This window comes from Cornus florida, unplaced genomic scaffold (assembly GCF_030987335.1).
Source record: "Cornus florida cultivar Cherokee Brave unplaced genomic scaffold, ASM3098733v1 CherokeeBrave_3.0.0_Hap2_Chr10, whole genome shotgun sequence".
Taxonomy (NCBI): domain Eukaryota; kingdom Viridiplantae; phylum Streptophyta; class Magnoliopsida; order Cornales; family Cornaceae; genus Cornus; species Cornus florida.
Genome location: NW_026775580.1, coordinates 55,914,266 through 55,936,137, shown reverse-complemented (window position 1 = coordinate 55,936,137; position 21,872 = coordinate 55,914,266). Strand labels below are relative to the sequence as shown.

At 32.1% G+C, this 21,872-nt stretch overlaps 1 protein-coding gene across 1 annotated transcript; it reads right to left on the bottom strand.

Annotated features, from left to right (window-relative positions):
- Positions 1 to 3,222: 3,222 nt before the first annotated feature.
- LOC132279279 (squalene monooxygenase SE1-like) lies at positions 3,223 to 6,850 on the bottom strand. The gene is made up of 8 exons (XM_059781210.1): positions 6,442 to 6,850; positions 5,613 to 5,724; positions 5,245 to 5,419; positions 4,934 to 5,102; positions 4,523 to 4,741; positions 4,086 to 4,361; positions 3,680 to 3,958; positions 3,223 to 3,556 (listed from the first exon to the last, which is right to left on the bottom strand). Exons 1-8 carry the CDS (start codon positions 6,685 to 6,687, stop codon positions 3,449 to 3,451), a joined length of 1,584 nt encoding a protein of 527 aa, XP_059637193.1. The 5' UTR covers positions 6,688 to 6,850; the 3' UTR covers positions 3,223 to 3,448.
- Positions 6,851 to 21,872: the final 15,022 nt, after the last annotated feature.

The following is a 21,872-nucleotide window of genomic DNA, read 5'->3' as shown; positions in this document are numbered from 1 at the left end:
AACTCCTGAAATAAAATATTTTCAAAAGATATATATGAAAAACACCCCAAGAAAATAAAATGTTTCTGAAGAACTATACATCCATACCCCCATGGACACCTAGAGCAACCAGAATACCTTTATACAAAAGTAGAGATACGTATTTCATGAAAATCACTTAGAATGAAGGTACGTGAAGTCAAAAACCAACTCCGAATACAAAAAGTGAGGTTGTACCAAAAAGTGACCAACGGGGAAAAAGACAAAAAGTGAATAGTGTCCAAAAAGTGAAAATATGAAAATGACTCGGTCCTTAAAGGAAGTTGTCAATCCAAAGGAAAGAGTCTCGGAAACCATTTCCAAGCACTCGAGACGACACCTAGTGACGAGAAACAGAACTCGGAAAAGGAATTTAAACGGAAAAAATTTATCCATAAAATTTGAGAAAAAAGAAAGGAGTAAAAATGACCAAATCATTACAGTTGTACCACGTGGGGACCGCTTTTGGCTTCTGGGTCAAAGTTCCCTTTGTTGCTGTGTGGGGAATACGCAAGGATGGTTTTTTCTAGAATGTGGGGCTCCCAACTTATAGATCAATATAATGTCCAGTACCTGGTTGAAATGATGGGTCTCTTCACTGGGGCTGATGTCAGTTTGGTCTTGCTTTATGCCCATATCTATGGCCTGCAATTACAAAGGACCAATTGACTATGGGTCTTAGTTTGGGCTGGGACGTGGAATACTTTGCTGGGTGTAGGGTCTTTGTGCCCATATCTCATATTATGGTGGTTTTGTTTGGTGTTTGTCCTATACTTTTGCGTATGATAGTTTTCTTCGCTTGTGCTTTGTAGATATCGTATGGCTGTTTCTTATTGCCAGGACCAAAAAAAAAATAAAAAATTGTGCAACACCACCCCTGCCCTGTGGTTAGTGCGATTTAAGGACAAAAGTGACATCTCCGGACAATTACTCTCATCAGAAGTTTTAAAAGACATTTATGCCCTTAAATAAAAGGAAATTGTTTCATACTTATTTGATATTTATAAAACTTACCCAATGACATGAAGGATTGTAATATGAAGAGTCTATCAAAACTAGACGCGACAACGACCAACAATCCTAAGTATAAAGAAGGGAAAAACCTTAGTGTTGTCCCTTTCACGTTCTCGTCGATTACTACTACTTTGAACTACACTTGCATAACCAAAATCGACAATTGACAAGGCAAAGGAAGGGATGAGCAAGGTGGCGAAGACAACATAAAGTAAAGAGATCATGATGTCTAGTCTGCAAGGGTGCGTATTGTCGATTTAGGGATTAGGTTCGAATTGTTGATTTAGAGCTAAGATTCTAATTGTTGATTTAGGCCTTATTCTTATTATTGTGATAATATTGTGAATTTCGATTTGCAGGGATACGTACTATCGATTTAGGGATTTTTCTTGTTCATTGTGATAGTACTATGAATGGAGCAATTTGGTCTAGGTGTATATCCTCTACATACATATGTCTATATATGTAGAATATAAAGAAGGCATATCGAGAATAAAGAGAGAAAGAAAAGCAAGATCGATGATGATATAGGATAGAGATAAAGAAAAGATCGAGCAACTGATTTTAGGAATTAGGTTTAAGGATTTGGGAATTTTGGGGTTGAATTGAGTAATAATCCGAATATAGGGCGTGTTTGGCCTTTAACGATCATAAAAGGGCAATATAGTCTTTTTATATCATAAGGGTTGAATTATCATTTATTGAAATTGTTGGAAACAAGTTTTGAAAACTAATGTTTTGTGTGAATGAAACTTGCCTGCAATTTAAGTTGAAAAATACAGTCACATTACACAAACAACATGAATGTGAGTTTGAGCGTCCATGTATATCATATTAGATTACACCGTGAGTGTCAACTGTTGCAACGTAAATATCCAAGGGTTATATGTCATTGCATGCAGAGCCGCTGTATATTATTCACATTTGTCCGATATACAAAGATTGTTGTTCGATGTACAAAGAAGAACGGCATGAACCAAGAGGTATGATAGTTATAGGCTAAACCAACGCAACACTTTAAGCCATCGCATTCGGGGGTCCGTGTCATGTCTTGTGACAAACAAACAACATATTTCAGATGTTGGAATGTTTCCAGAACAAGACAATTGTTAGTTTATAACCGAAAAGTTGCATGGGTGGTGTAAGGGTGTGTTCCAATCCTAAAAGACACCAAGACTTCTACAAATACCCCAGACTACTTTAGTTTATCATTCATTCCACACAGAGAATTCACGTATAATTCTCTGCATTCTTCTGTCCCTATCTCATGGACCTAAATGGGTTCAGGCCAAACATCTAAAGCAATGAGTCGTATTGCAATTAGTTGGATTCATATTTCTTATAGTATAGATGCATTTTTGAATCAGAGAGAATATTATACGGAGGAGGTTCGTCGTATCCACGAGTTTGAAGTGCTGTTACTGGTGTATATAAACTGTTGTATACTGAGAGACAAGCGTCATGGAGTCCGTCAGAACCATGCGGGGCGTAAATTGTCTTAAAGACATAGTATCAAATACTAGTCTCGATTCACGTCTTTATTTTAATATTATTAAAAGAAGTGATAGGTCTTCCGACCTCAATTGTCAATTCATCCTCCGAATGCAACGTGGTTGAAAATGAGTCGAAGAGAAAGAGATATTTACGGGAATTTTTTTAAGAGTTCCGACGTGATCCAACCACATTGTACTCGGAATAGGAGTCGGCAATTAAGATCGGAAGACTTATCATTTCTCTATTATTAATTTTATTGTTTTATTTTGCATGTTTAATTAAATATTGAGTTAAATATTTAATTTAATTATTTCTTTAATATATTATTCATTATCTCATGAAATATTAATACCAGGTGTGTTTAAACTTAAATATCACATCAAACATATATATTTTCCAACAGAAATAGTTTACTCACATGATCTATGCATGTGTGATTTAACGGTCGAAAACAATCTGTCGGGGGGCCGTCCGGGTAAATTGCCACCAAATATCTAAGATTAGGGGTAAAATGCATCTGCGGTAGTTCAAAGGGTTATTTTTATTTTACTTTATCCTACAACTGTTACCCGAGATATTACCGGATGTGCAGATATTATCGTATCTTCTCCTGGAAATGTAACAAAGGGTGGGGGTTTCATTTGCAATTCAGAAAATTACAGGAAAACAAAAACCAACAACAATAAGATGAGCATGTAGAAGACTATGGAAAGAAAATTTTATATATACTTACGATTTGGAAAAATGAAACAAATATAATCAATACATGGAAAGTACGACCTACAAAAAAAAAATGTGACAGTTCACATCTCTTTGGGAAGCATTTGCCCTCCCCCTAACTTGGAACAAGTATCTAATATTTTACAAGATTGAGGAGGATCTGATTTTTTTTTTTTTTTTATGTGATTTGGATTTCACTACCTCACTTCTTAACTGGAGGAACTCTGTAATAAGCAGGAACAGTTGCAGGGAAGAACATTTGCCTTACTCCTTCTGCCTTGATAATAGGAAAGATTATTCCTGATGCACCCTGCACCGGACGAGCTCGTAATGTTAGAATACAGAATGTTAAATATTTTCCACATTTTATTCAGAGTTCGGTTTGACAAAAATTGTGTGATAGCAAACAGAAAAGGTTGGAACAGATACTCACCGAAATCAATCTGGCTCCTATCCAAATTCGTTTGGGTGAGGGGAATGGTAATAACAAGCGGCCAACCCCATATATTGCCACAGCGAAGAAATGGGCAACCAAGCTCAACGGGCGAGGGTTTAAACCTGACAGTAACGACACTGGCCCTGTCGAGCAAACACCTCCAAGACTTAAATAATCAAAGCATGCCTCGCGCATTTCCTTCCTTGCTTCATCAGGTGAAGCACAAAACACCTTGTAGAGGGCACCTGCCAATGTATTTATCGTGGATGCCACTGGCTGCAAATAAGAACATTGAGAAACGATGAGTTGTGAAAAAATATTTAGGCAATGAACAAGCACCAGGAACTTGAGTAAAAAAAAGTACTATTCTTGTGTTTTCATATGGCTTTCGAATTCAGCTCACCTTACGCAATGTGTAAAAGGATTCAAGATATTTGCAAAGAGTAGACGCGTCATTCAGGTCAGGCAGAGGCTTAAGAAGATTGCGTAGAACAACAATATCCGACAGTGCAACAGTCATTCCTCCACCAGTTAAGGGGTGGCGCATGTTGAATGCATCCCCCATCAGTAAGGCCCCCGGAGTAGGATGAGGAGCTGCTGGCATGCTTCTGTTTGGCATCGTCCTGATGTTTCCTTTATCAATTGCGGCAATAAAGGCATCATAAAGCTGGGGAGGAATCTGAAACAGACGAGTAACTTTGTTAAAATCTCAATCCAATGTGCTAGTAAATTGAACACATTAACAAATGATTTTGATGTTAATATGTGAAAACAAACCCAGAGTAAAACAAAATTAAACAAAATTAAACATAAAAAAGAAGTGCATCACGTATTATTTACCTGGGGAGCAACCATGGTTTTCAAATGCTTGGCCATTTCACCATTAGAAATGGAAGGCAGCTTTTGACCAGGTACATCAACCAAACAACGAATCTCGGTGCTACTTATACGATAAAACAAGATGGGAGATGGGTCTGCCAAGATAACATGTCCATGATTTTCATAAGGAAGTTCACAGTTCTCTAGCACCAAGCCAACGAAACAAGAGGGTACATCTACCTGTAGAGGATAATATAAAATTGTAGGTTAGGCCCAAGCGAAAAGGATAGTACAATAAGAACAAAAAAAAAAAAAGTGAGAAATTTCAGAAACTATATGGTCTCTAAGGAAACTTGATGGCACGAATCAATTGACACAAGCTAGTGATAAAGAAAAGTAACCATTTTAAAAATATTCAGAAGTTACCATCACCTTAGAGGTGCAAAGGGAGCGGCGCAAGTTTGAAAAACAGCCATCACATACAATGGTCAAAGGTGCATAAGCCGTCAGTTCTTCGCCATTTTTAGTCTTGTATTGCACACCTTTGATGGTCCCTTCTTCTTCAAGCAGAGAGGTGACTGTACCTTGCTCCAATTGAACACTACATAAAATTGTAAAACAAATTGTAACAATCAATAAACAGAAAGATAAATAATTGAAAGAAGAAAAGTTTGATAAGATGAAGCTTCTATGTTGTTAAGAGGAAATAAATGAACATCTAGAATAGGAGAAAAGATGTGTACTTGGGAAGGGTTGCAGCTTTCTCTCGCATTCTCTGAATGAAGCGCCCATTGTGAAAGCTCCTTCCGGACACATCCGAGTGAAATTTTTCCAACGGATAAGAAAGTCGAGTATTCCTTCCATCCATGAAAAGAGCATATCCAAACACCCGTTGAGCATCAATTTTCTCCACGCAATCTGTAGTGAAGAAATCATAACATTTAATACAACAATCCACAACAGAGGGCGAGCAAAAAAATATACCAATAATTAAATGATTCAGTACTTAATTATCAAACAAAGAGTTGTTGCATGACTAATTCAAGCAAATATTTATAAATTGTAACTCATAAATTTGACTTCGAATAAGGCTATGAACTGTAACACCTACCTTCCAGTCCCAACTCAATTAATTTGAGGTAGCCGCCTGGTTGTAGCAATTCTCCAACAATTCGGTCTTGCTCTGTCAAGTCTCTTTCAATGACACGCACCCGACGCCCATCCTGCAAATCAAAGTACAAAATATATTGCGATTAAATTAATATACTCTAAATTATGAAGCAAATAACATCAAAAACTATTATGAGATAATAGATTTACTGAATTATTCATGATAACTATATAGGTCTAAGTAGTTTTGCGTTTTCCTCTCCCTCTTTTTTCTGGTATATTTTAAATTTTAGTTTAATTATGAAACATAGAATTATCAATTGATTAATTAAAAATATAAGACATATACAGATGATAATCAAAATCTTAAACAAGAAAAAGAAAATGAGATGATTTTAGCTTACCGCAAAAAAGAGTACTTGATTATTTTAGTTACCTATCAGATTAATAAACCGTGTTAAGTAAAATAGTATACATATATATAATTATATTTATATATACACACACACATACATACATAAGCAGGATCAAGAATGCTAATTAATCATATAATCAGTGAACTAGCCTGTAGATAAAATCAACACTAGGAAGAACCTTAAGTGGTCTAGATGTTTGTATCATTTTCATCTGGAACATGCTAATTTCATCGAACTGATTCAAATGATCTAGTGACAAATTAGGACTTATAAGCCTCCATAATTTCGATTATATGCTTGTAACAGATAGATACAGATACAATCATACAGGTATGCTTAAAATACACCAAAACACACCCAATGCGAAGTCTGAAGAAGTTCGTATGCAAATCAAAAACAGATCAGAGACGATACCTTGCCGAGAGTGTGAGCGAGAGCCGCACCGGCGACGCCGGCTCCGACGACGATGACATCGACGACATCTCTGGCGCCTTTATTCGATTCACCTCCTCCGTTGACGACGGCGGCGGAGGTGGTGCTCTCCCTGACCTCTACTGGACATCTCTTCTTGGCATTTCGCATCACAAACAAGCTGTACAGCACCACCACACCGACCCATGCAGCCAAGAACGATCCCAACACTTGCTGATCCACCGCCATTTTCGAAATTCAAGTCGAACTGAGACAACGCCGAGCACCGCGACTCTCTCTCTACTTTCTCTCTCTAGAACTCTGTTTGTTTGCTTTGTTTTCTCTCTCCTCGGTGTAATTGCCTTATTTTGAATGAAATTGGTTATAACGAGTGACCACAAGAATTCTGGGGACAGATGCACCTTTTTATAGACTTACAACTCAAAAGGTTCTGTTCCAACTTGCTAAGCTCTGCTTCTTTTATATATTATTAAAGATACGTACATATATATATATACACATATATGTGTATGTATATGTACGTATTGGTAATATCACGGTAATACAGATAAAGTCGCAGTATTGTGTATTTAAATACTTTATTATATTTTATTATTATGGAAAGATGGGGACATTTTATTGGTAAAAAATAAGTTTGGTAGATTATGTGTATGTATATGTACGTACTACCAAATAAGGTTAGGTGCATTTAAAAAAATAAAAGTTGCATTTACATGTGATGATTAAAAATATCAAGGTGGGATTGTAGGGTGCACACGGTTAGGTTTGAACTGATTTAATGATTTTTTTTTTTTTTTGGAATCAAGCTAATTCTAATGGATTCATACAATTTGAAACCAAATCAAACCAAAGGAACCAAACTAAATCGTGAAAAACTGATTTGGTTCGATTCGGTTCCACGGTTCCTTTAACAATAAACCAAGTTGCCAACACATTCAGAAGTATTAATATATTCAAAACTTTCAATTCATTATTCTCTATCACTCTTGGAACTCAAGTAAATAAATTCAAAATTGTTAGTAACCTAATATATTTAAAATTACTCATTTAACAATATACATTAAGTCACAATTCAAGATTCATCCACTATATATATACATAACCTAATACATTTAAAATTACTAATTTAACAACAAACATTAAGTCACAATTCAAGATTCAGTCACTATATATATATATATATATATATATATATATATATATATAATTAGTAATTTTAAATGTATTAGGTTATGTATATATATAGTGGATGAATCTTGAATTGTGACTTAATGTTTATTGTTAAATTAGTAATTTTAAATATATTAGGTTACTTAATGTTTATTGTTATATATATATATATAATAAAAGAAACAATCATCATCTAATAAATTGATAAGAGTCATAAGACCTAAGAGAATTAAAAGTGAACCATATAATTGATAGTTGATACAAATTTCTAAGTGATTTGGATTGTAGGATTATATTATATTATATATAATATATAATTTAACATATATATATATATATATATAACATAACGGTTCGATTCGGTCTAGTTCTCAAATTATGACTAAACTATATCTTTATGATTTCACAAATTTAGAACCGTAACCAAATTATATTTTTATGATTTTACAAATTTAGAATCGTGACCGAACCAAATCATTAGTAAACTAAACCAAACTGTCTGGTCCGATTTGATTCGGTTTGAATTTTTTGTTTGACCGAATTTTTGTGCACCCTTAAGAGAGAGTATGTTTATCAAGGTCAATTTTATTAATTCAATGATACACAATTGGATATTTAATAAATTAATATCCTTAACTTTTCAATTGAACCGTTAAAAGTTTCTACTTTTTATTTATTTTTCTAATTTTTTAATTTTTGGTAATGGAGGGTGTCTCTACTCTTTTCAAGGGTAAAACTATTCCCTCCAAATACTGTAATATTCCAATATTTTAAAAAATTTATTAATTGAGATTAATTATTTTTATTTGTTTAGATTAATTATTTTATTTTAATTAAATTATATTTCGTAATTATATTTATTGTATTGATATATATATGTATACTATTTTACTTAACACTGTTATTGACTAGGCACTCAATCTTCTTTTTCTCTTAGATGAATAGGCAATTGACTGCAATAAAATTTCAATTGAACTCTGTTTGTTTGCGTTGTTTTCTCTCTCCTCGCTCGAATTGCCCTTACTTTGAATGAAATTGATTATAACGAGTGACCACAAGAATTCCGGGGACAGATGCACCTTTTTATAGACTTACAACTCAAAAGGTTCTGTTCCAACTTGCTAAGCTCTGCTTCTTATATATATATATATATATATATATATATATATAAAGATACGTACGTATATATATATACATATATGTGTATGTATATGTACATATTGCTAATATAACGGTAATAAAGTCGCAGTATTGTGTATTTAAATTCTTTATTATATTTGATTATTATGGAAAGATGGGGACATTTTATTGGTAAAAAATACGGTTTGGTGAATTTTTAAATGGTAATAACAAGTGCATTTAGATGTGATGATTAAAAATATCAATTGAGAGTTTGTTTTTCAAAGGTTTTGAAACAAAACGCGTAGTTTAATGGAGGAGCTAATAGACTGGTCAATCTCCTTCACTTGCACTCAAATTTCATGGTCAATTTCATTAATTTAATCACAATTGGATATTTAATATATTAATATCCTTAACTTTTCAATTGAACTGTTAAAAGTTCCTACTTTTTATATATTTTTCTATTTTTTTATTTTTTTTGGTAATGGAGGGTGTCTCCACTCCTTCCTTAACTTTTCAATTGAACTGTTAAAAGTTCCTACTTTTTATATATTTTTCTATTTTTTTATTTTTTTTGGTAATGGAGGGTGTCTCCACTCCTTTCTTGGGCAAAACTATTCCCTCCAAATACCCCCAACTAGTCTTAAATTCATTTGTATGCAATACGATTTTAGTTTGCTGTAAACATTAAGATAAAAATATATAAGGAAGTTTACTTTATTCACATTTAGTGTTATGTCCTAAGTCACATAAATTGAGAATGGAAGTGAGAACGAATTCGAGAGTGTGAGAGTGAAAGAGACAAAATTTAAGTTACATAGAGTGTAAACGAGAGTGAGATCGTGCATGGAGCATGAAAGCAGAGCACGCTTAAAATGCGAGAGTAATACCTGTTAAAAAGAATTGTGTGACTTAGGTCATATCCACGTGTTATAGAATTTTTTTATATTTAAAAAACAGCCAAATAATTAGAATAACATAATAAGTGTGTAAATTGGACTAAACTCAACACTTTCTATCAAAATGGAGACAAGATCGATACGATACATTATTTACATATTGTTAAATTTTATAAATATGAGACATTTCAATAAATTTTGTTTCTTCTCTTAAAGAATAGATAAGGTGATTTGACTCAATATTTGATCAATATGGTGCCATTTCTACCACGATAGTGATAAAAATTTGAGGAGTTAGAAATTCTTAATGAGTTTAGTTCATAAGATCTCATACCGATCTTAAGTTATGAATTTGAACTCCAATTTACAATAACAAAAAATAAATAAATAAAATTGCTTTTTTTTACTATAAAATAGCTTTTCTTCTAATTACATGTAAAGTTTGTTTACAAATCTCCATCCAACAACTTTTACAAAGTCATGTCAACTATTTAAATTTATCATTAACGTAAATTACTTACATAATTTCATTGGAGTCATTGAGTATATGCTCGGACTTCTATATAGAAAATGAGCAAGTCGTTAAGTTCCCATTAAAATGCTATGGTCCACATGGTTGTTATAGTTTGGTAATGTCCACAAATGTCAACACGAAGAAGATGACAATTACAAACATCAAAAAAAAAAAAAAAAAAAAATTCGTTTTTTGCCCTTTTCTTTTTTCTTTCCGTGAACCCTAGGTATAAATTTGTAAATTTGTGTGTCATACATATGGAATTGAAATCGGATTACCTTTTCAAAATATATATATATATATATATATATATATATATTTGAATTTGGATTCAAAACATAATTGTGCTTGTCCAAAGCACCATACATATCAATTATATGGTTTTGTCTTCAACAATTACAAAAATCCAAAAATCTATAAATATCATGATATGATATGGTTTTGTCTAAGTTTTTTTTTTTTTTTTGGGAGAAATTACACGAACCTCTCTTATTATTTGTCATAATTACAGGAATCTCCCTTATAATTTGAAAAATTATTTAGACCTTTCTTAAAAATAAAACTAACCTACACGGACCACCCTTCCTAGTGAGAGACCATCAAATGCACTAACAGATTTGTCTAATTTACTAAAATACCTTCAAGTTGTTATGATAAATGACTGTAGTACCATCTATATATGTGAGATAGATGATATGGACGAAGGGTAATATTAGAATTTCAATTTATTCGATACATGACATCAGCAAAATTCATCATTGACTTGGGTTGACCCTAACATAAAGAAGGTCCGCGTAGGATAATTTTATTTTTAGGGAAAGTTCGAGTAATTTTCCTAATCATAAAGAAGGTCTCTGTAATTATGACAAATATAGGAGAAGTCTGTTTAATTTACCCTTTTTGATAAATAAAAAATAAAAGTCAAGCATAAAGAAGGTCGATAATTTTATTTTTAGGGAAAGTTCGAGTAATTTTTCTAATCATAAAAAAGGTCTTTATAATTATGACAAATATAGGAGAAGTCTGTTTAATTTACCCTTTTTGATAAATAAAAAATAAAAGTCAAGCAAAGACGCACTTGTCCCTAATATTCAATCACTTCTTCAGTTTAGTCTTTCTTTCTTTTTTTCTTTTTTATCTTTTTCTTTTAATGTTTCTTTATTATTGTAAGGTAATTATGTCTTTCTTTCTTTTCTTTTCTTTTTTTCTTTTATTTTCAATAAATGTTTCTTTATTGTAATTAGGTAATATGGTCAAGTCAATGTAGAAAAAAATAATAATAATAAGTGAGCCTAATTTAACCACGCCCGTCACCATTCGCATTGAATCTTGCCATGACTTCATTTTCATTTTTCTTTTTTTCTTTTTCTTTTAACAAAAAAAAAGAACCCCACAAATTTGACTGTCGGGATGGGATCAAAAATAAAAAATTAGTATTAATTGAAAACCCTATTTACAACTACACCACCGACGGTAATAAAAATTATTAATATAATATAATAATAGACTACATACTTAGTAGTTAGCTTCAAAATGATACTAGTACTAAAGAAGAATGACAAAAATAAAAGTGTATTAAGTTGAAATATTCAGCCGCACATAGTCAAAACATGCATTATTTCAGTGCTAGATACATTTGTCTTGGTGGGTTTTTTTCCTATAACAAATATAAACACACACACACACATACAGAGAGAGAGAGAGAACAATAAGTAATAGTATTTGTAATATGCATGTGTGTGTAATTAAGTCAAAAGAGGTGTTCTTTTCTATATTCGCAGAGTCAATGAATAATTAGTGATTGAAGCACCCGCCAATATTGAACTTTGACGAGGTAGTTACGTGTGTGTGTGCGCGCATATATATATATGTTCACACGCGAGAATGATAAACATGCATGGAAACACACCCTCTTACTTCCCAACACAGAGAGTGCTGACTAATTTCGCTCATTTTAAAAATCATCTTATAGAACCAAAATGGATATTAATTACTCAAATTTTTTGGATCTATATATATATATTTATAGAAAGAACGAAGTTAATATATATATTTGTTTCAGTCATATAATTTATTTAATTTCTAATAATTTCGTGTAGTACAAATCACTGTTCCAATTTTAGAGAACATCAAGCTACCTCTAAAAATGGCAGGCCCAGACCAACAATAAATTTGAGTTTTGGGATTCACTTTCGAGCCGCTTTGGGTTAGCAATCAGGGTTTAATTTCCAGCCTCAATTGGGCTGAGCGAGTTCAAATTTGGGCCTCAATCTTGTGTAATTTGGGCTAAAATTGAAGTGCAATCAAACCTATTTTGAACGAACTTTACTTTACTATTTATAATATTATAAAGGGTAAATTATTGGGAAAATGCTATATTTCACGAATTTTAATTTGTGATTTTATCTTAAATTAGGTGGTTGTTTATTTATCAACTTATTTGACTGTTTTGTGTGTTTTAAAAATAATTTTTTTAGGAAGGCAATAATTTTTTTTTAGGGAGGCAATATTCACACTCCACTTCTATGTGTTTACACTACAATCTTAAAAAAAAAATGGCGATTCTAACCCAAACTTTATAAATAAATAATGATTATTTTTCAAATGACACAATTGCCCTTACAGATTTCCTCTCTTTGTCTCTAATATTTAGGGATGGCAACGGGGCGGGTTTGGAGCGGGTTTCCCTAAATTCCACCCCACCCCTTTTAATTTTTGTCAAGTCTATGCCCGCCCCGAGACCCGCGACGGGTTGAATTTTGATATCCAACCCCGCCCCGTTAGGAAATACTGTGCCCCCGTGCCCGCCCCACTAACAAATTTTTTTCTCCCACTTTTTGGAACTTAAACTCCTGCTATTTAAATGTGCAAAGCCTAGGAATGACACAGCATAAATAAAATTATGTATTCTAACAAAAATAAAAAAAATAACATGCACATAACATAATTCAAAGAACATAATAAACAAAAATAAAAGTTTAATACAACCAAATCACAAGAAGTTCTAAGCTCCAACTTCCACCATAACCAAAACAAAAGCAAATTTAATACCAAGTTTACATCCCAAATTAGGATTGTAAGAGATGGGTTGGGTAAGCCGCTAAAATAACTTATTAATATATATATATATATATATATATATATATTAAATATAGTTATATGCGGGGCGGGGCGGGGCGGGGCCCCTAGGATATGTATATTGAACCCTTACCCGCCCCGTGACCCTCGACGGGTACAAAATTTGTATCTATGTCCGCCCCAACGGTATAATACGTGTTCCCATATCCGTTATTAATGGGGCGGGGACCCGGCGAGGCGGTAAAAATTGACATCCTTACTAATATTCAATATGTTATGTTTCTTTTGACAAAAAAATTACGTGTGTTGAATAAGTTTATTTTTTTTACACCACAAAAAAGTATTCAAAATAAAAGTTATTTTTGTTGAATAAATTGCCTCCATGACCGGACCTAAAAAAAAGTACACATTAAAAAAATTATCTCTTTTGAGTGGCAAAAATCTCCAAAGCATATTGTTATTGTAGAAATTATTTCTTTTGTCAAGATCCAAATAAATAAATAAAAAGACAACTCAAAACAAATGTCTCAATTGAATAAATTATCTATTTTGAAAAAATATATATATATATATATTTTTATTGATTAAAGGGCGAATTGCGAAAAAAACCCCTTGACTTTCACCTGTTAGCAAAAAACACCCTTATGACTTATTTTAGCAAAAAAAAAAAACCCATAAACTATCATGAGGGGGGTATTTTAACTTATGTCTGTTTAAGGGGTTATGTTTTTGACAAAAATACCCGGTTAAACAGTCACCCTATTCAACAGTTATTTTATTTTATTTTTTAACCTTTCAATCTCCTCCATCCCACCATTACCACCACAACCCACCACCAGATACATCACACCAATCCAAGATCATTCAAATAAACCAACCCATCACCATCTCCACCTTCGGCAGACAACGATATCACTTCTCCCTAAGTTAAATAACAATACAAATAAGCAAAATTTGTACCTAGAACACATCAACTACATATAGAACAATTAATTAATCGGCCCAATAAAATTTTCAAGAGCGATACAGAAATAGAGCTATGTACACATATAAGTTAAATGACAATACAAGCAGCAAAATTTGTACAAATGGATTGGTGATTGAAACAAATAGAGCAGAATAATTTTTTTATTTCTACTTTTGAAATTGATTGGTGACTGATTCTGTAGGAGGGGAGATAGATTTGGAGAAGGGACTGATGACTCCTTCACAAAGTCAAAACCCTCTGGCCGAGCCGTCGCCATCCCTGTCGCCGTTGTCGGCAACCAATGTAATACCCTGATAATTTAAAGAATTTATTAATTGAGATTAATTACTTTTATTTTATTTTTAAATAATTTATTTAATTTAATTGGGATTAATTGATTAATTTTTTTTAATAATTTATTTTATTTAATTGAGTGCTTAGATTAATTGTCTTATTTTAATTGGATTTTCTTTTGTGATTATATTTGTTGAATTGATACGATGATTGTTATGTGTGTGTTTGATTATTGATTGAATTATTGGTGTGTTGATTTTATTGGTATAGTTTGACTTGGTTGTAATTTGTTTTGTTTACGTACTTTATGTAATTAGTTATTTTAATTTAATTATTCGGTTTATTTAAATTAATTGGATTTGGGTTTAATGGAAGTTGGACCAAAGGATGTGTGGTCTTGGGCTTGTATGAAGTATTGTTAGGTTAATTAATAAAGGCCCATGGTTATGTGATTATTTAAATTATCATTTTTGTATAATTATAAATATATATATTTAATAAGTGTTATGGAATAATATATATATATATATATATATTTAAAAATCAATCTATAGGTGGATTTGTACCCCAAGAGGGTTAATTAAGGTTTCTTTATTTTCTAGAATTGTTCTGTAATTTTCTGGAATTTTTATAATATTTTTCTATATTTTTAGGAATTTATTAGGATTTATTTTCCTATTATTTGTTAGGAAAATAATTTTATATATATATATATATATATATATATATATATTTATATACTGTTTATATATATATATATGCAAGAAGGTCATTAAACTATGGTGAATAATCCAGTGTAGTGCGAGTATGGTAGATAGATGTACAAGCTGATCTGGGCCATTAGTTTATTTAATCTAAAAAGGAATGATCTGGTGCATCGCGATAAATGATAGTATAGTGCGTATGCAAATCTGAACCATGGATTAGGTCTGGTCAACTGTGGTTTAATCCTACGCAGCGCAAACTATGGGAGTTGGTGCGCCCACAAATCTGGAGCACTGATGGAGGAGAAATAATCCGGTGCGGTTGCGCTCACAATAGCGATTGAACTCAGCCTATTATTTTGCTTGTTTTATTACTTAAAATTTAAACGGTCATAACTTAGTCATCTTAAATCCAAATTAAGTCATTCTTAAGCTCAAATTTAAGGATTTTTCGTCCTTTTTCTAATGGTACCAATTTCATTATCAGATTCCCATCATACTATGAGATATTTATATTTTAGTAAGACGGTGTCGGAAAATTATTTAAATCGAGATGGAGTATTTATGGGAAACTATTTATGGCGATATTTAGTAGTATTTAAATTACGTAAATATAATTAAATTAATATATTGTTATGGAAGGAAGTATATATATATATATATATATATATATATATATATATATATATTTACATAGATGTATATATGGTTTAATTGTTCAGGATAAGCATGGAGGGATGTGTATATATATATAGATATATATGTATATATATGATTTAAATAATCAAAGATTATTATGGAAAGTATTGTACATATTTATATAGTATATAATATATGTGTATGTGTGTATATGTGTGTGTGTGTGTGTGTCTATATATATATATATCATTTAAGATGATTAATATTATTATTATTATTTGATATATCTGGATAGACTGGTTATTAAATTAGGGATGTGCTTATAATCTGCATGAGATATCTATGCATAAATTAGTTATCGTTAAGCCTACAAATTGTACTTGGATGAGTTGCCATAGGCGTAAATATATTACCTAAGTATTTGTATGAATAAAATACATACATAGGAAGCATGGATGAGTTGCTAGTTTATTAATATAAATATATATACTTGTAGAAGCATGGTTGAATTGCCAATGTATAAATAAATATACTTATGGAGGCATGATTGAATTGCCAATGTATAAATAAATATACTTAAAGGAGACATGGTTAAATTGTCAATATATAAATAAATATATTTATAATGGCATGATTGATTTGCCAAAGTGTAATTATATTGCTATGTGTTAGATGATTAAAATATATCATCTATGGTTATTGTATGTATAAATTGGATTATGATTAGATATTCTTAAATTAGAATAGTCTAGTATTTAAAGGTTAGTGTATTATTTTATACATATTAAAAAAATAATTCTGTTGGTGACATGGATGATTTGTCAAAGCCTAGATATTAACTGTGTGATTTAAATACTTAAAATCATTATTGGTTTTGGAATTAAATATAATGTTATTTTAATTATATTTTATTATTTAAATTATTAAATTGATGTCTAAGATGGAATTAAGGTTAGAGGAGTTTCTTTAAAAAAATAAAAATTGTGGATTGGACTAGGTATGATTATTATTTAATTATTGATAATGGTTTTGGAATTAATGGACATATTAACGGATGTGAAGGTTATACTGTATATAATTATTTATACAAATGCATATCATCGTTTATTAAAATTAAAACTTTATTAGGTTTGGTTTTGATCAGAGATGATTTGTTTATTGGTTTTCAGAGACTTGGTAGAGAGAGCTTACTCGTAGGGTTTAACCCGCGATTTGTTTTTCAGGTTATTAGAAGTTTCAAATCTCAAGGTTGAGGATTCGCAACTGGAGGACTTATCCATTCTTTCTATTTTATTTCAAAGTAGGATATTTATTACTTCAGTATGTATTGATAAATTTCTGGATAGTGGATTTTGGTTAAGGGGTTCTTGAGTTACGGGATTCCCAAGCTGTAACTATTGGAGAATTATTAATGAATTTATTATTTAATAGATTTATTATTTAATAGATTTTCCTTCAGTGAGTTATTTTTATTTATTTATTTATTTTTGGTACACTGTGCTTGTTTGAAATACTTTAATTGTTTTGATATCCCTTAATTTTGTGCGTGGATTTGATCAACCCGTATTCCGAAATTAGGGGATATCACAACCAGCTCTGGTCCTATCGAATTCGGGTAAGTGGATAGATCAAGCTGGAAAGAAGAAGTACGTGAAGTAAGTGACCAGCAGGCACAACGACACGGAGCTACATCTGGCGACGTAGAGTGGTGATCTGGCGGCGGCGAAGCAGATTCTTAATGACATCGATTCTGGTTGCCGACGACAGCGACAGAGATGGCAACGGCTCGGCCAGTGGTGATCTCGCGGCGGTGAAACAACTCATTGGAAGCATTCCATCCATAACCACTATGTGCATCAGGAGAAGCTTGCATCGCTTGAATAGCCTGACTCGCGATATGACTCTCATAATATTCAGCATGCGGCCCATGCAGGTCTGGCTCAAAACCTTTCCTGGCTTGAATGACCTGAGAATATTCATTAACAATTCTAAGTGCTAGTAATCAAGAATTGTTAGAAAACTGTGGAAGGAGAGGATTTTCCAAAATTATAGAGAAAAAAAAAAAAAAAAAAAGTAGAACAGGGCTGCGTCCATAATTATGGTTTAGATAATCTTTGTACAAAATAATAAAGTCTCCCTGTGCAAGCCATGTGTATTAACAAATTCCCCTAAGAAAACAAATGAAAATTATCATTTGAAGTTTGTCCGAGAAAGAAAGTAATATGACATTGATTCTGTCTGCGGAAGATGGAAATGGTGATGGGTTGGGTTCTTTGAATGATCTTGGATTGGTGTGATGGGTATCTGGCGGTGGGTTATGGTGGTGATGGTGGGGTGGAGGAGATTGAAAAAAAAAAAAAAAAAAACTGTTGAAGAGGGAGGGTGACTATTTAAGGGGTATTTTTGACCAAAACATAACTCTTTAAACAGACATCAGTTAAAATACCCCCCTCATGATAGTTGAGGAGAGTTTTTTGCTAAAGCAATTCATAAGGGGTGTTTTTTTTGCTAACAAGGGAGATTTTTTGCAATTCGTCCTCGAATAAATTATCTCTTTTGACACAACCCATAAAAAAATTATCAAAAAAAAAGTTACTTTTTTTTACAAGAATGAAAAAAAAAAATACTCCAAAAAATTTTTACTTTGTTGAATAAATTATTTATTTGAATTCGAAAAAAAAAAGACATTATTGAATAAATTATTTCTTTTGACTGCCAAAAAGAAATTATCTCTTCTTTGAGAGGACCTCCGAAAAAAAACAAAAAAAAAAAGAAGAAGAAGAAGTAACGAAGTGCAATTGGAGAAAAGTGGAGTAGTTCAAATATAGCCTCCCATTTTTTAAATATAGAAAAAAGGGAAAAAATAGCAAAACTTATTATTATAGCATCCAAACTCTCATATAACTTAATAACTTTAATTCAATTATGCCAGTATATATCTTCGTTTGGAGAACCTTTCTATTAAATCTTAAAATAATGAGTTAGAAATTACAATTTTTTATCATGAATGAGTAATCTCTTTGTCATGAATAAGAACCCATTATATTAAATCGTCAAATAATTAAAACTAAAAGTTACAATTTTTTTACCATGAATGAATGAACTTTTTTTCATGAATAAGAACCCTAATTTACATAATTCACTTAAACTTTTATAATTGTATTTTGATTTAGTATTTTATGATTAAGGTTAAATTTGAAAGAGATATCCAACAAATATAAAGTAATTGAAAAGTATAAGGTGCATGAAAGAGTATAAACATGCGCGCGCGCGCACACACTTATACATATAATAAAAAAGGAAAAATATCACTTACCTCCTTGAGGTTAGGCTTAATTAGAGTTAATACCCCTAACATTTCAAAAATTACAGAAACCTCCCTTCAATGTGACTGGAGTTAGATTCCGGTTGTTAAATGACTAAAATACCCTTATTATATAAAATATATAAAAAATAATATGTGAAATGACAAAACTACCCACACACTATTTCCCTATCACATCTCTTTCCTCTCTCAACATTTATTCACATCAGGGATACGAAATTTGCAGTCGGCGCGAGGAAGGTGAGTGGTCACCGCCGCCGTTGCTGCCATTAAAGTCCCCTGTTTTTGCCATAACAGTGGGTAAAGGATTTGCTACAGCAAAATCCTTTACTCTACACCCACGCCGTCGGACCCAACCGTCCTGTTCCGTCGTCCTTTCATCACCGTCGGTTCTGTCCTTACTTCCCACCCACAGGCTCAGACTCACATCTCAGTGGTAAATTCAATCCTTACTAGTCACCAGTAAGAACACTTCATATTCACCATCGCCAAAGATCATCTAAGCCATCATTTTCGCTACCGCCATAACAAAACCACCATCTTCACCACTGCTGTAATACCCTTAATTTTAAAATGATAGTCTTGATATTTCTTTTAATTCTTTTATTTGCATTTTTATTTATTTAATTGATTAATTGATTATATGTTTAATTGTTTACTTGTTTAATTTAATTATTTGTTTTTATTTACATAATATGCTTATGTGGAAATTGAAATAATTGTTTTATTTTGATAAATAAATAAATTGGTTAGTTAAATTATGTGATTAAATGTTTTTGTTTTTATTTTAAGGAGTTGGGCTTGGATAGTATGGATTAGTTATATAGGAGGTTAATGGGTATAGTTAATACCCATGGACGGTTATACATACATACATATATATATATATATACATACATATATATATATATATGGGTATATATGTATATAGGGTTTGTTTTAAGTATTAATTATTATTAATGATTAAATTAGTATCATTATTCATTATATATGTATCATATAGTTTTTGGGTTTTATATATATATTTTTTTATGAAATCACGTCGTGGGATAGTCGACTTAGGTATATATTTATTTTATTTTATTTTCCTTCTCTAAGTATAATTAGAATTAGGTTTTTAAGCCTATATATATGTTGTTATGTCTGCCAAGGGTTAAAAACCCTATTCACGTACACGCAGAGGCTAAGTGATATACAGAGAGGTTTGAGAGAAAACTGAGAGAACAAGTTAGGGTTTCAGCCATAGATTAAAGGTTGGACCAAGGAGGAAGGAAGAAGACTGCTTGTGGGTTGAACCAAGAGCAGTAGAGGAGTTGAGAACAGTCAAGGAATTGTCAGAAATCTAGGAAGACGACGTTGAGATTTTAGTCCGAAATCTCAAAGGCAAATTCTATATCCTACTCCTTCCCTTACACTTGTGTTCTGTACATGCCTAGATAATCTCCAGGATTTAAATCAGACTTTAAAACTGATCTTGTATTCATATTTATTTAGAATTTTAACTGGGTTATGTGTTGTTAATTGAAAATTGATGTATCATGTCAATTGCTTCATATTAGGTATTTTAAATTGTTGTTAATGATGCATACTATGTTTTATGAATTTCTAGGATTATTAGGGACATAGATTGAAGCCTAGAAACCTTAATAAAACATTTTAGAGGGTTCTGCAACATCGCCGGAAGTGAGAAAGATGAAAGGTTTCAGTGACTGCTCTCCATGGGGGAGAGCCGGCTCCATAAAGGGAGGAGCCGGTTCCTTCTTTGGCAGAGGCGGTTTCCCTGCTGGCAGTGCACCTACCGGTGTAATTTTGAGATTTTTGGAACTTTAGGGGCTAAAATAAAATTCTGGACTTTAATAGGGGGTTCTAAATGATCTAAATTAACATGTTAAAATCCTGGGATTGTTAGTCTATGCTATTATGCTAAAATATTGGACATTATGAAATTTAATACTTATTTGCATGCTGTCTATGGAAGTGAAAGATTTAATTGTTGTCGTTGTTCTAGCAAGTTAAATGGATTAGTATGATTATACCCTTGTATAATTCAATATAACGTGCTCAATTAGTTATCTGATTTACATTATATCATTATCTGGATTATAATTGATAAATTACTTATTTCTGTTTTATTAATTATTGGACTGTTTTGTGGATTATATGCACCGGTATGGAACGGTGTCATATTAGGGATGGATTAGTTCAAAACACTAAGTCCTACCTATTCTGGAATAAGGGAATGGATTAACTATAAAAGTTAAGTCCTACTTATATTTGTGACAAGTCAATAAACAACTGAATGACATACTTTGGTTTTGGATGGATTTTTATATATATGATTATGGTACTGCGATATAAGCTTGAGTCTCAGGATCAGTGGTTAGGGAGCGTATATGCAGTGGGATGCATAGTTGGCTATGATGGTTAGTGGTGTACCCTGTTAGGTCTAGGTACTCATGCCTACTTCGTTTTGCATGTTGCCTACTAATCAGGTTGAGACTGCCTTGTAATCCAGTGAGAGTCCCTGTATTTATATAGTTATGGACTAGATAACTATTGTTGAGTTGTCTAGGATGTTTCTGCGTATCGAGTCTCTGTTTGGATTGTAGTAGAGTAGAACTTGTTCGTTGGTCTGACCCACTATTATTTTTTTCAGGTGTTCGATGGTTCCAGGCTTAGAGCTTGTTCGTGCTGAGCAGAG

Bases quoted from the DNA above. Each gene is read 5' to 3' on its own strand.
- LOC132279279 (XM_059781210.1), bottom strand. From the start codon at position 6,687: ATGGCGGTGGATCAGCAAGTGTTGGGATCGTTCTTGGCTGCATGGGTC. The intron at 5,103-5,244 runs GTACACATCTTT...AATTTTATGTAG, and splicing joins AAAGCTGCAACCCTTCCCAA to TGTTCAATTGGAGCAAGGTA. The intron at 4,362-4,522 runs GTAAATAATACG...CGTCTGTTTCAG, and splicing joins AAACCATGGTTGCTCCCCAG to ATTCCTCCCCAGCTTTATGA.